The sequence below is a fragment of the Erpetoichthys calabaricus genome, chromosome 18 (genome assembly GCF_900747795.2).
Source record: "Erpetoichthys calabaricus chromosome 18, fErpCal1.3, whole genome shotgun sequence".
NCBI classification, from domain to species: Eukaryota; Metazoa; Chordata; class Cladistia; order Polypteriformes; family Polypteridae; genus Erpetoichthys; species Erpetoichthys calabaricus.
The window spans coordinates 12,729,080-12,744,229 of NC_041411.2; the positions used below are offsets into that span (position 1 = coordinate 12,729,080).

Here is a 15,150-nt window from a genome sequence, read left to right on the forward strand (position 1 = left end):
AATCCTGATCATTGACCTGATGGGTAAGAGCAGCTCTGACTTTTGGGACGCCCGATATGTCGCCGACTGTGTGAGGATGTTAAATCCAAAATGTATCGTGCGAGAGGAAGCCCCAAGACCATGAAAAGAGCACACTTCAAATACAGAAGGTTCCTTTTCTTAATTTCAGGTCATCTTTATGTTGTTTCAAGCGTAGAAGGTGTTACGTTCCTGCTGGACATTTTGTGTGTCTCAGTTGTGTTACAGTATGAACTCATTATGCCCTTCATTGAGATATTTTGTAACTGATCAACACAAAAAGTTGTCATGTTAAGGTAAAGGCCCACTTGATATATCTGTGTAAATGCATTAATGATGATCATAAAGAGAGATTTCATGAGTGTACAGACCCTCGAGTCCGTTCTTAATAGTCGCACCTTTAGATCACAAGACACATCTTGGCCTTGTTTGCATGCACAGCCACCATCATTTTTGCCAGGGACCCTTTGTGATGCGGCCGTTTTCCCACCTTGACATATTGAACTGACCATCGACATTCATTTTGACTTTGCATTTTGAGAGCTCCCTTGTCTTAAGTTGTTTGCGGGTTTACCTCTAGGATTTCATTGTTGTTGTTGTTTTTGCAGCCTCCATTTTACGCTTGTCTTCAAAAGCCTTTCCAGCACTTTAACGTCTTTGGCCTTGAGGGTGAAAGGATATTTCATGGTTCCATCACACCACAGTGTCATTTTTTTGGTAACAAAATCCACCACTTGCCTTGTGGCAAAATGCAGGCAATGTGCATTTTCTTTGTCATTTTTGACATCCATTTATAAGATTTATTTTAGAACATTAGGACCATTTTGATGAGGACAGGCCATTCAGCCCAACAAGCTCTCCAGTCGATTCACCAGCGTTGTGTCAACATTTGAAGGTCCCTGAAGTCCTATTGTCCAGTTCTTCCACCTTGCCATGGCATAGCTGTCTTTCCGGTACGGTTGCCTTTGGCCTTGGCTCATTATAAAGTGCCATGGGATGTCCAATTCTACATGGGATCCATTTGGGCTTTTTGTCTCTTGTGATTTACTTCAGGGGTGTCCAACTCCAGTCCTGGTGGGCCACAGTGGCTGCAGGTTGTCATTCTAACCCTTTTCTTAATTAGTGAGCCGTTTTTGCTGCTGATTAACTTGTTTTGCCTTCGTTTTAATTGACGTGACTCGGACCCCTTAGTTGTATGTTTTTCTTTAATGAGCAGCCAAACAATAATGAAACACAGCTCACCTGAAAATAAAGAAAGGTGAAGGTCTCGGTTATGTCAGGCTTCCGAAACATCTTGACGGTGGTCTTAGAAAAAAACAGAAAATCAACAGTCTGCTGTGGCAAAATGAGAGCAGCAACCAGTCCTGATATTCAATGATGGCTTTAATTAACAGCAAGAATCGGCTTCTCATTAAGAAACTGGTGTCGTACATGGCTAGGGGTCAGACCCGGCCGGGACGCCTGGAAGGACCAAGATGGGGCACATTTGTCCTCCGGGCCAGGAGGGGGCAACCGCCCTGGAGCAGGAAGGCTCAGGACCATTGGGGCCTCTGTTCACCTCCAGGGGGCGCCCCGAGCCTCATGGAGTCCAGGACTTATGTACTTCCGCCACACAGATGGAGGACGTTCCTTCCAGGGTCACCCGGAGGACGTGACGTCAGGTAGAGCACCTGGAGCTCATCCGGGTGAGGATAAATGGGGCCGCCTCCCTCCTGTCATTGAGCTGGAGTCGGGAGCAGGAGCAGGGCGAAGCTCCTGGAGAGAGAGGACAGGTGGCCCAGGGACGAGGAGAGAGGTGACTGGGGCTAAAGGCACTGTGAGTGGTGTGGGACTGTGAATTGAGTAGTGTTGTTGTGTGGAGAAGACAAATAAAAGAAGTCTTTTGATAAAGATGTGGTCTCAGACTGGTGGTGTCCGGGCAACTATCACATTGGTTGGAGTTTGAAATCCCAGTTTAGTTGATCATCTGTTGGCTCGTTTCATGTCTCATTTCTGTTTGGCTGCCATTTAATGAAGAAACTAATCAGTTCAGAGGACAGAGTCCTTAAATAAAATGAAGGGAGAAGGAGCTAATTAGCAGTGAAAACTTGTCACCGATTAGGAAAAGGGTTAGAATGAAAACCTGCAGCCACTGTGGCCCTCCAGGACCGGAGCTGGACACCCCTGATTTACTTTGTATGCTCCTTTGACTTCACAGTGATTTTTTTGGTGAGAGTTGAGCGAAATCTTCGTTTAGGACCACCAATAGAGTAGTAAGTTCAGTTGTAACATATGCGATCTGTGGATACCTGTCATTTTTGAATTTTTTTCAGCCTCTCTTTCTAAATCAAGAAATAAATTCCAATCTTGCACATTAAGATTTAAGACAGTTTATATTTGTAGTGATGTTGTCAGCCATGTGCCTCAGTCTTAATGCCCCATTCATAAACCTGTTGCAGGAAGCTGAAAGACACCAGAAGCATCAGGCACAAGCCCACCCTAGAAAAGGGCACCAGTTTATTGCAGGATCCACCCAGTAAGGCCACTTCAGTGTCCCAAGTCCACCTAACACAGGACAGGAGGTGGTAATAAAACCCAAGGAGACACAGAGACACACTCTCCAGAAAGGTACTGACTGGGCCTGGGATTTGAACCCAGGGTGCTGTCCTGCGCTGTGATCGTGGTCACCTTTTTAAATGGTTTGAAAGTTCAGACGGATTAATTTGCCTCTCTGTAAGTTACCTGTGATCTGTGCGTAAGAAATCTAAGGAAGGCCTAAATAAGTTACCCACATTACAAATGCTATTTACTGCCATCGTCTCTTTTTTTTCTTACACAGGACCTTTTCCAGAAACGAGCAAAGAGAACACCTTTTTGCTTTTATTAACTGATTACTTTAGCAAATGGGTGGAAGCAATCCCACTGCCAAAGAAGGAGCCTTTGTCTGTTGCAAGGTGCCTCTCATCTGCATTTTATAGGTAAGATGCTTTGAAAGCCAAAGAGTTCAAGTGTCGGGTTAAGTAACAAACATGTTAGCTGAGATACGGGAGGGCAGTCAGCTTTAACAGCACAAGATGTACACGCTTTGGTGATTTTTATTGTGCAAGTAAACACAAAATGTCATTTGCTTAAAAGTCTTACTTTTTAAATGCAGCCTGAAGAGTGTCTGATTGCTAGGGAAGGAAAATTGCAATCAAGACAAGTTCCTGTTGTATTTATTTATTTATTTATTTGAGCTGTTTTGCGTCACTCAAGCAATGGCTGTGCACAGCAAACCACAGCGAGCACTTCACGCTGCATTTTTTACTTGGAAACACTGTTCCGTAATCTTTTGAAAACACACTGTAAGCCACCTTAATAAAAGGATAAGGTGTCTCTGTCTGACCAGTTGCTATGTCTCTGTCATTCTAACAGATGATGCATCACAAAGCTTTTATGAACCCCATACCAAATGACATATAGCACTGATGTATGCATTGCATTGTGCACTGCAAACATTAACGCTGAGGTCTACGTTGGTTACTTAGATTTCAACATGCCTTAGACAGTGAGATCATCTTAAAATTATACATCAGACACACTTCTATGACAGGTATTGTACGGTAATTATGAAGGACGCCGTGTAGTTCCAGCCTTGTTCGGTCATGTGGTTTGGGAATATCCTAAGGTTAAGACCTTTTCAGGAAGAGAGATTGACCTTTCAGATTTACAATCGTCCCAAATCCAGCTGAATGAATGTTTGGATAGTCCACTGTGAGTAGAATATCTAATGCAATACTTGTTGTGAATTCCCACACTGCTTTGTGAGCATGTCAGCCAGTTTTGTTTTTTTTTCTCAAATTTAAGGATAATAATGCCAGCTGCATAGCTCAGTGTGAGAAATTATTAATATTAAATTTAATTATTTTAAAGTATTAATTTAAGCTAGAAATAACACGATATTAGGGCTGACTGGTACTGTAAATAAATCTGCTGGGCTCCTGCCAAAGTTCCCTTCAGCAGCCCTGTCTAATATAATGGGCAAGTTAGCTGTGCGTAGGGAGAGGTTGAGTTTTTTTGTGTTTAAAATTAATACGTCTTACTGCAGTCCGGGATTTACAGGCTTCATTGTATTTTTGGTTGGACTGAGTTTCCTTCTTTTGTTTATTAAAAATGCAACACTATTTTCCACATCTATAATAGTCATTAAGAATGTCAGTTATAAAATGAAAACCGTTTCCCGACTGAAAGAATTACTCCACTTAGAACACTAATTTCTGATAAAGCTTAGAAGAAAGATGAAAACAAACGTGTAAGAATGAAAGCCCACGTTTACAACGGAGAACTCCCTGGAGTGCTATGGCTGTTCTTCGTTAACAAGGGGTGGTCTTGCGTAGAGCCAGCGAAGTGTGAATCGCCGCATTACACACACCTGGAAGGATGGTTCAGGTCAGCCATGGGTGTTAAGACGCAGAATTGGAATTATCATGAAGAAAAGCTAAGGTGTAGGCAACTTTTTGTACTTGAGAAAAGAATGGAATAAATACAGCAGTTGTGTTCTTTTTTTTTTTTTTTTTTTTGTTTGTTTGTTTCTTTTTTTAAATTTAGGTTTGGGGCAGCCAAAACTGTCTTCTGTTGCCAAAGCAGGGAGTTTTGTGAAGAGGTAAGCAGTAGCCGTCACGTCACAAATCCAACCAAACACCTACCTACCTGCCGCCCTTCTTCTCTCTTTTGGTGTCGCACATTTTGAATAACCTCAACCTGCATGTCATCTTTTCAGACATTGCACTGTTCGTTCACCCTTGGATCATATTGAAGACCCAAGTTGTGTTTCCCGTTGCCTTTAGTTGTTTTCCCAAATGCCACAGGTGCACTTTGGCAGACAGTCGTTTCCATTCGGTTTTGGTTTTTTTTGGGAGTCTGCATCACAATCTTGATATCTCTTGAGAGTACTGCTGGTACCCACAAACCTCTGCTCACATGTGACTGGCTACTGTGCCAACTGTGAATCTTGGTACCCTTGAGGTTTTTATTCTCTCTAATATCAGGATTGTTGGGTGGCACGGTGGTGCAGTGGTAGCACTGCTGCCTCGCAGTAAGGAGATCCTTGGGTTCGCTTCCCGGGTCCTCCCTGCGTGGAGTTTGCATGTTCTCCCCGTGTCTGCGTGGGTTTCCTCCCACAGTCCAAAGACATGCAGGTTTGGTGCATTGGCGATTGCAGATTGTCCCTTAGTGTGTGTGTTTGGTGTGTGTATGTGTGGCTGGCACCCTGCCCAGGGTTTGTTTCCTGCTTTGCACCCTGTGTTGCCCGGGATAGGCGCCAGCAGACCCCTGTGACCCTGTGTTAGGATATAGCGGGTTGGATGATGGATGGATGAGGATTGTTTTGTCTTGTGTTGTTCACAGTCCACATATTAAAGTAAGAACTGCTACTTAAATATATCTCTTGTCTCTTTGATGAAAATGATCACAATTGTATATAAGGGTCTACTGATCTTAGCGTTATCTTGTGACCGTCAAGCAGCAAGTCAATGTGGGGATGAATCTTAGTGCATTTTAATGTTTTGATAAAATCTGAGAATTGTAAAGTGGCGGTAAAGCAGATTCCACACTCTTGAATATTCTTTTTTTAAATTGTTATTGTATTGAAAATTATTGTAATCTTTTTAGTTAGCCAATACAAGCTGTCATTTTGCCTGACTTCTCACTATTTTCATAATAGCTAACACGGTACAACACCCTAGTGTACTACAATTTATTGAAATAAAATGTGAATACCAGAAACACGATGACAAGCCAATTAAGAAAGGAGCCGTGTGATCCATGCAGTGGTCTGTATTTCAATGTGTTCACCTGCCCTCGGCTGGTTTTAGAGTTTAATTTTGTTATTTTAATGATAATGTTGACTTACAAAGTAAGAGTTGCTGTAAGTGTACACTCTGTGATCCAGTGTAGTCCACTGTTACACGTCACAGATGTGTTTAAACAGACTCTGAAATGCCCTTTGATCATTCACTCAGTGTCCACTTTATTAGGCGCTCCAAATCTAGTAGCAGGTAGGATGCACTTTTTCCTCCAGAACAGCCGGAATTCTTTGAGGAGAAGGATCCACAAGCTGGTAGAAACCTAAGGATCTGGGGCCATGTTGTGTGGTTTCTGAGCTTCCTAGCTTATCACCCGAAGGTTTTTGATGGGATTGAGTTCTGCTGCTCGTGCAGGCCTTTCAAGTAAAATGAAATCCCTGTCCTGCTGAGAGAATCCGGGGCTGTGAATGACTGCACATGGTCAGACGTAATGCTGTGCCGTTCACATTCCATTGAGTTGGCATTAGGAGACCTAATGTGTGCCAGGAAAGCATTCCCCACAAAATTACACTTTGTAAGAGCTAGCCTGGCCACAGACAGACATGACAGCGCAATGTCCAAACACACACATGTTTATTTATACTATGTACAAACTATTTACAATATTGGTTCTTGGTTCCTTCGGCCGCCTCCACTCCTCTCTTGCAAGCTCTGTCCACTTCCACCCGACTCCAGCTCTCCGAATGGAGTGAGGCGGCCCCGTTTAAAATGTTCCAGATGTACTCCAGGTGCCTGATGACGAACTTCTGGCAGCACTCTCCAGTGTGGCAGAAGTGCTGCCCTTGCACCCGGAAGCAGTCTTGGTGTACACCATCCCTGGTGTAGTGGAAGCGCTGTCCTCCAGGGATCAAGGACCGTCCCGGTGCCCAGGGAAGAGAAGTGCCGCTCTCCCGGTCCCTTCTTCCTCCAGGCGTCCCAGCGAGGCAGGGTTCCAGGCCGTCTATCACAATTTCCACCAACAGCTTTGTGGATTGATAGTGTGGCTCCATGAATTCATGTTGTTTGTACTAAAATCTAATCATGCCATCTGCACGTCAGCAGAAATTGAGATTTAGCAGGCCAAGGCAACTGTTCAGTTGTCTAGTTCTGATGATCTCTTTCTCAATGTAGCTTTGCTGACAGCAGTGCAGTCTGGCGTGGTCTTGTGCCACTCTGGCCCCTTTGTAGATAGATAGATACTTTATTAATCCCAAGGGTAAATTCACATGTTCAAATTCATCTGCATTTACAGATGCTCTTGTCCGCACCATCATTGTAAAGAGCTGGTATTGGTGGTCTGCCTGTTAGCCGGAATGACTCTGGCCATCCTTAGCTCACCCTTCTCATTGACGAGGTCTTTTTCTTTTGTGTGTTCAGCAGAACATACTTTGAAACCTCAAGAGATTGTAATGTGTGAGAATCCCAGGAGGGCAGGTGTTTCTCAGATGCTGGAACCACCACGTCTGGCGCCAACAGTCATGCCGCCGCTGCCTGGTTCATGGGTCTTGTCCATTTGAATGTTTGGCTGAACAGCACCTTAGCCTCTTGACCATGTCTGCTTGCTGTATGTGTGGAGCGTAAGCCATATGGCTGCCTGGTGGTTTGCATTAACAAGCAGGCTGACCAGAAATGTGACCACTGAATGTGTTGAGACTCTTCAGTAACGTTTTTTATTTATTTGATTTTTATTATTTGAAAATGCAATGAGGCGTTGAGATTGCATGTGCATATTATCTACTAGAAAGTTAATTTGCATTTCAGTTAGTTGACAGTATAATTTGTGACACAGCAGATTATTTCTAGAGTGGTTTTAATTATTGAGCCGTTGTTTTGTAAGGTTAAGAAAGGCGATTGTGGGTATTGGCTGTTTGGGAAACGTCTTAACCAAGATGTGTTGTGCTCACTTCAGTGACAGTGAGTTGAGTAATTTGGTGGACGTTGCTCAAAAACGTTGCTGGATTACAGGAAGGCACTTTCTCCCCTCCACGGAGAGGCTTGTAGCAATTCCGTCAGTTTAAATTGTTTTACAAGCCGTTCATTTTCACAATTCTCAAGTTAAAATAAAAGTTCAAGTCAACCAGGTTGTTTTTATTTCATTAATGAGAGTAGATGAAGTTGGGAAGAGCACCAGCTGCTGACGACAGAGCCGCCTTGTCCGTCTTTGTGGGATGCGGGCCTTGATAGATTGCAGTGACCGAGTAATTTATTGAGCCCACTTTACTTTCTATCTGTGGAGAATGTAGAAATCTGTTACATTTATCTTTGGAAGTGGGTTTTTTTTATCAAGTGTACACAAAAATCAAGCATGTATTTAGTTGGTCTTACACTATTAACTAAAGTATATTTTGGATTTAGTCACATAACAGTCATGTCAGTTGTTCCCCGTGAAGTCACTTTGTTTGGCCAACAACATACTTCATCCAAAAGCATTTTTCTTTCCAAACCAATATTTTCATTATACTTGTAGTCAGCTGAAATGTTATTGCAAACATTGAGGCTGATCTCTCTAATAGTCGTGGATTTCATTCCCTCACCTTGTGTCCCGTTTCCAACCGCAGGTAACTAAGCACCTGATCGAGAGGTGGAATTTCATCCTCAAGATCTCTCCTATCGAGCAGCCGCAGCAGACCTCTTTGTACGACCGGAGCACCGATATGTTAAAGGAAGCTCTCCGTCAAGTCATGACTGAGAAGCAGGCCGACTGGGATGACCATCTAGACCCCGTACTCTTTGTGTTTCGGACTTCGGTGAATGCCACCACCAAATTTACGCCTTTCTTCCTGATGTTCAACAGAGAAGCAAGCTATCCGGCCGAGGTAAAGGTCCTGTTAGTCTATATACAGGCACTTGGAGCTACATTGTGTTATTTAAATAAATGTCGTTGTCCTATATGTATAGAGTTTAATACTATTCACCTGTTTTGGCTGCAGGCCCTGCTTAAGAAGTGAGTGGCATTTTAATTCTGTTTAGGTGATTTATACTCTGAAAATCTGAAACTAATGCTATATTCTGAGTCTGTTGCTTGCTGGTATTTCTTATACAAGGGGGGACCCAAAAATAACCGGAAATATTTTTAAAATGTGTTTAATTTTCTGTACAAACTACAATTAGTCTCCTTCAAAGTACTCTCCATTGGCGGAAATACTTATCTAACCGTTTGTTCCATTGATCGAAACATTGTTTAAATTGGTCTGAAGTAATGTCCATTAATTCTCTGGTCGTTTCTTGTTTTACCTCTTTGACGTCAGCAAAACGCCTTCCTTTCAAGTCTTTTTTTCATCCGAGGGAACAAAAAGAAATCACACGGAGCTCAATCCGGTGAGTAGGGTGGGTGGTTCAGGGTTGTCATACCGTTTCAAAAACAATAGTTTCTGCAACACTTTTTTCAAGAAGAAAACAAAATTTCACTGCCGCGCGTTGCTCACAATAATCGGCCATCGTAAAAAAAACGACGCTTGCACAAAACTACTTTTACAAAAACACTCACTGAACACAAGCACAACCTTCCAGACTGATGGTACTTGGCAGACTGACTTGTGAGGAGAGTAACTAGATCGCCTTAGCGGCCCAACCACGTACTACAAGTACCAACCTAACAACAACAAAATTCCGGTTATTTTTGGGTCCCCCCTCGTATACTGAGATCATTTATCAGAGGATTCTTCTAGGAAAAAAATCTACCCCTTATAAAATCTCAAAAATATGTCACCAAAGTCCAGATAAGTGTGCATATTCAAAAAAACACGAGCCAGAGATAATCACAGAGAAAACAAAAAGAAATTCCAAATGAAAGCCAAGCTGCCGTCCTCCCGGGTGACGTCTTAAAGGGGCACCACTGAGAGCAGTCTTACCGATGCCATCACAGTCTGGTTTGGTAGCTGCTCTGCACAGCACCACAAAGCCCTACAGCAGGTGGGCAGGACGGCCCAAGCCATTTCAGGAACAGCTCTGGATGACCTTTACCATGCTGGAGTAGTCATCAGGAGGGCTTGCAGCCTTGTAAAGGACAGTGCCCACCCATAACCCTGTGTGTGAAATCAGGCGTTCTGGGATTAGGGAACAGTTTTTATCTGGAGGTAATTAGACTTGTGTTTGATTTAACTCTTCACTCATGAGTTTGTTGGGACAGTTGGTGTAGCTAGCTAGTGAATTACCTGCTCTGAATTAAGATATCTGCAGTACACGTGTTTTTTTTTCACTTTAATTTTCAATTTCACAATCTGATTTGTACGTTTATGTAATATTCTCCGGGGTCCTCCCAAAGACATTCAGGTTAGGTGTGCACTGGCGATTTTAAATTGTCTCTAGTGTGTGTGGGCTGGCACCCTGCCCGGGGTTTGTTTCCTGCCCTGTGCCCTGTGTTGGCCGGGATTGGCTCCAGCAGACCCCTGTGACCCTGTAGTTAGGATATAGATGGATGGATGGGTGGATGGGATACTCATAGCACTTGCACTGTATATGTTTACATTGCAGTGCTGCAATTATTTTGGAAATGTGTTTGTTATTTATTATCTATTAACTATAAGACCCGTATTGTTTTGTATTTAATGTGTGTATACTGATGGCTAGATGAGCATGCAGAGTAAGGTTTTCATAGTACAGTACGACTGACTCTACTGTCCATATGTCAGTAAACTCTTATCTCGCCCTGCCCTGCTCAGCTGGTGGGTTCCTTGGCCTCTTTCCCACTATCCCCGATCACCCCCCTCTCCACCAACCTCACACCTTTGAACTTGCCTCACTATGCCAACGAGTCTTTGCCCAGTATCTCAGATTGCGGCCTGGTTTAGCCTTGGGAAGAGGCAGCTGTTAAACCCCATGTGAAGTCGTGGCATCCATTCCTATATCAGGGTCAATCCTACAAGACTAGGGGGGGGTCGCCATTTAACTCTTTCAGTGCGGATGTTGACTTTTGGTGAAATTCAGGGATGGAGGACGGTAATCGGCTGTAAACCGTGACAGAACTCGCTGTTATGTTTTAATCTGACTCTCTTTAATGTTTGCTTTGTTCATTTGACCGAGATTTCCTGCACGTGCGTGAGTAACAAAGAGCAAACGGCACCGACATCTGGCGAAAGAGCAAAGCGAATGCGCAAAACAAAATACTCTGTGGGCGACGTTTTGCGTGTCATATCACCGAGTCGGACTCTGACTTGTCGGATTTTGATGTAAGTAATGTGGAGATCGGAAACGAAAGTGAAGGGAGCAGCGTCGGCTGATCGTGGTACTGCACATGTCTGTGTAGCTAATGGGCCTACGCTAACGTTCACCCGGGAGGACTGCCTCTTACGATGACAAGAGGTACACTGCGACCACCACTGCTGTGCGAAGACAGCCAGGCAAGCCGGCCCATCACGTAGTCATGCTGCTCCCAGAGTTGCCAAATGGGCGACGACAGCAGCCAAAGCACGCAGCAAAGGACGTTTTATATTGATTTCTGTGTGAAACAGTTGCTTTGTGTGCTTTTCAGAAAACTGGAAAAATATTCAGCCCTTGAAGAGGTACCTGGCTATCGTTTAAAGGGCAAGACCCCAAAGGCTCTGTTAAAAAGGTTTGGTCACGGTGGAGCAGTGGCACTACCCCTAGCTGTATTCTTTCTGTTGCCCTTCCAGAGCATCGGTGACACTATCAGGGCATTCTGCCCCATGGAGGCTCTCACCTGTCCATAGTGGCATGCTCAGCCACGCTGTGACTGCCAGTGTGGTTCTAGTGTTTTGGGGGAGGTCCGTCTGCCCCTGGAAATATTTTTTTGGTAAATAGTTAGACTTGCCCACAGTGTAAACTTCACACCAGGATTTGCTTGGTACCTCCAAAAAAACAGTTTTTCCCCATTAAATCGACAATAATACCCTCTGGAACTCTCGTGCCACTCTCACATATTGGGTCAGGTTTCACTGTTAACAAAATATTTAGTAAAAGTTAGATTGAACAATATTTCTCTTTTGTCACCTTTTTAGATTGAATTTGACTCTGGAAAGGAAGAGCAAGTCCAAGATATGCCAGTGTGCTCCGTCAAGCAAGACATCGCCATTGAGTTTGCCGCTGCTATACAAGAACAGCAGAATGCGGTGAAGCAAATGGTACCCTCATGCACAGTGCAGGGGTTTCTGCTTTGGTCTGATTGAAAAAGAAAAAAAAAACAATTCAATTTTATTTCTATTTTTATTTTATTTTTTTTACTTGCTTTGTAGGTCATTGCCAACATGAACGCAGCATACAAGGAGGAAAAGAAGAGCAGCAAAAGAAGAGCCAGAAGTCTGCCGTCTTTAACGTTTAAAGTGGATCACTCCTTGCTGGGAGTGAGTGACTCTGCACAGCTCAAAAGACTAAAGAAGAATCACTACATTTCATTTCCAGCGGAAACCGTCTTGGCACCTGACCAGTGTGGCACAGGTGGAAAATGAAGAACTGTCAGGTTTTGGTGTTCTTCTAGCTTTAGATTGTGGAGCACAGGGGGCTCAGTTGTGCCTCGCCCCGCTGCAAACTGGAGGGCATTCACAGCACAGTAACCTGGCAGCAGCCAGTGAATTCTTTTGTTCTTTGCAAGTCGATTCAAATAAGAGTTTAAAGGAGAAAGCCAAAGCGAAGAAGAGCACCCAGTCAGTCATTAACATTTACAGCAGAGCCTCGTCCCGTTGATAGCCCTCAAACTTCACTGGAGTTACGAGGTGGAAAAGGGGCAAGGAAAGTCTCATTTGAAGAGAAGAGCATTACAGATGGCCGGCCGAAGTGTTCTTACGCCCCTGCTGAGATTGTTAGTTTTGTGTTTTCAAAGAGACGTCTGTGCTGTAGAATGGCTGCAGGGAAATACTGCACTTGCCGGTGGGGACGGATCCCAGGACGATGAAGTCGCTCTCGTGTCTAGTTTATCAGTTTCCTGGGAGAAAACTGATCAATTGCTGAGAAAGTACTAGAAAATAAACCTCGATATCCGATGATGATAACAAGTATGAAATGCACAGGAACCGCCCTATGGACTTGTGAAGAAATGGTCTTAAAATTCGGATAGACGGGGTATCAACCGTTCGAGCAGCTTGGATGAAGTTCTCTTGCTGTTTTTTAACGTCAGTCCTAAATACTTAACATTTAAGTAGCATGTACAGTTTACGTGTGACCGGAGTAATCGGTTGTAGTATGCGCTGACTCCCAGAGTTCTCATACTGCTTCTAAAGGTTGCTGGTCAAAATAATAATAATTGTAGTCAACACTGAGGGTCAGTCTAATTTTCTCTGCTCATGAAGGCCCCAACCAGCTACCCATCCTCCCTTAAATGAAGGCACTGGCGATGGAGGAGCCTCTCATTGGGTGGCACGCTCTCTGTGTGTTTGCCAATCTCATTTCTGTCTCGTCAAACCCCATGCTGTGAACTTGGGATCTTTAGATTACACCACAGACTTCTGTACCACTGCAACCAGGGGGGTTCTCCTCTAGCACAGATGCAGAGACGCTGGCCGTGTAACCCTGTAGCTTGAGTTCCAGCCCAGCTGCTGCCATCTCAGGGAGGATCAGCAGGTAAAAGGGGAATGGGGGCCAGCGAAGTGAGAGAGGCGCAGCGTACAACTAACTATGAGAGCTGTGAGCGGATGTGGACTGTCAGCCACGTGGTCAGGAGTGAGCGGCCACAGCGCCAGTGAACTTCTCACAACACTGTTTCTTGCATTACACTCTCATCCACGTTCTAATCGATATTGTCTCATCATAAGAGTGCATGCAGTTGTAAAAGTAGGAGAAGGGTAGCATGTGTGTGAGTTTGCGATGTGGTGGTGTTGGCGTTTGTTTTATTCATTTAATTACTGCGCTGTTATTACAGGCAGTGTGTTGTACATACATAGCAGGTCATAATGGCAGCTGCTTGATCGTGATTAGTGGTTGGAGTGCTGGGTTTTGTTTTTCTCCTTGTAGATTCTGCCGTTTTAAGAATCCACTTGGGCTGCGTGTCTAATTCACGTGTCTCTTAGAGAAAAAAATTCAAATGCAGTTGACAGGGATGGAAACTTTGCGGGACTGGGAGAGAGATTTTTTTTTGCAGAAACGGGATGGGACTTTGTTGTGAGCAGTCAGGAGTGGGATTGAAAACTCAGGACCATGCAGGCCTCGGCTCCACTGTTAGACACGTGTTGGGCTGACGGAGCTCTCCCACCACTGCCGTCACGTGAAGGAGGAGACGTGGCTGAGGAAGGGGCCGTCGTCCTGAGCAGAGACGCTGATGTGTGCGGTCATCTATTTTAGCTGTACAGGATAGTGTCGTGAAAATGAGCAGGATACTGATTTTATTGGGAGCTCTGACTGAAAACCATGTCTGCTATATGATGAGTTGCACATGTGTTCTTATTAATGTTGATTAAAAATATATTTTCTAAACTCCAGATTCGTATTGATATTACTTTGATTAGTATGTATTTTTGGAGACTAAGTTGTGAACTGACAGAGTAAAAAAAATAAATAACAAATTGACATACGCAACAGGAAATTAGGCTATAAAACCAGGATCAGGACATGAATTATTGATTGAACCAGGATTGGAATACCTGGGGGTCATGGTGTGGCGTGGAGGTCTGGGCATACAGATGGTATCCAGTGGTCTTATGCAGCTGTTCTTCCTTGTTGGCAGTGTGTGGTGTGAACAACGGTTAATGGTGTACACCGCCTCGTAGCAGGGACCGACACGCGTACGCAGCTCACAAGGACGTCTGGAGACCACTGGCAGCAGGCAGGCAAGAAATGAACGAAACGAATTGGTGGATCTCCCTGATGTATTATTGTGGGTCAAACTGAAGTTCTACAACAGCACCCCTCGCTGAGACTCCCCAAGTCATGGCGGTGTTCCTCATGGCAGGCCCGGTCTTAGGTATTATGGGGCCCTAGGCGAAAGGGGGGTCCAGGGGCCCCCTGGAAGCTCTGTGAAATGTGTGAAAATTAGACCAAGGAGTCGAGCCGGGGCCCTAGGCGGTCGCCTACTTCGCTTATGCCTAAGGCCGGGCCTGCTCATGGTCTGCACGATCTCCAAATGCAGGAGGTGGTTGTTGACTTCAACACAGAAACGGAACTCCGTGGTGAAGATGACACGACACAAGTTTGTGACGGTCCAGGCTGCTCCAGTCCAGATACAGTTGTTGCTGGTGGTGAGTGGTCGGTGGCCTATGTAACAGTAGATGCTGTCACTGGAGTCCTGTTTGACCGAGCAATGGTGTGAGGTATTTGAGGGTAGCAGATGATGCTGATGAAGGTGTTGAGAGGGTCTCTTGTACAAATTTCTGCTCTGCCTATAGTAATATTTCTCTGCACAGTGAATATTTTCAGTCTTCCTATGCCCATCTTCAGCCTGGTCACT

At 44.4% G+C, this 15,150-nt stretch overlaps 1 protein-coding gene across 2 annotated transcripts in view; it reads left to right on the plus strand.

Moving 5' to 3' along the window:
- The window catches only part of zgc:113436 (uncharacterized protein LOC503528 homolog), an 18,509-nt gene extending 4,324 nt beyond the window's left edge, over positions 1-14,185 (plus strand). Inside the window, exons 3-8 of one of the 2 annotated variants that reach the window (XM_051921106.1) lie at positions 1-23; positions 2,837-2,975; positions 4,585-4,639; positions 8,378-8,635; positions 11,777-11,887; positions 12,011-14,185. The exon at positions 1-23 is cut by the window's left edge and continues 89 nt beyond it. In XM_051921106.1, the coding sequence (XP_051777066.1) occupies positions 1-23; positions 2,837-2,975; positions 4,585-4,639; positions 8,378-8,635; positions 11,777-11,887; positions 12,011-12,223 (799 nt within the window). In that variant the 3' untranslated portion in view covers positions 12,224-14,185. Of the gene's footprint in view, positions 24-2,836; positions 2,976-4,584; positions 4,640-8,377; positions 8,636-11,776; positions 11,900-12,010 lie in introns of both variants that reach the window. The other variant, XM_051921105.1, reaches the window with a different exon arrangement.
- Positions 14,186-15,150: the final 965 nt, after the last annotated feature.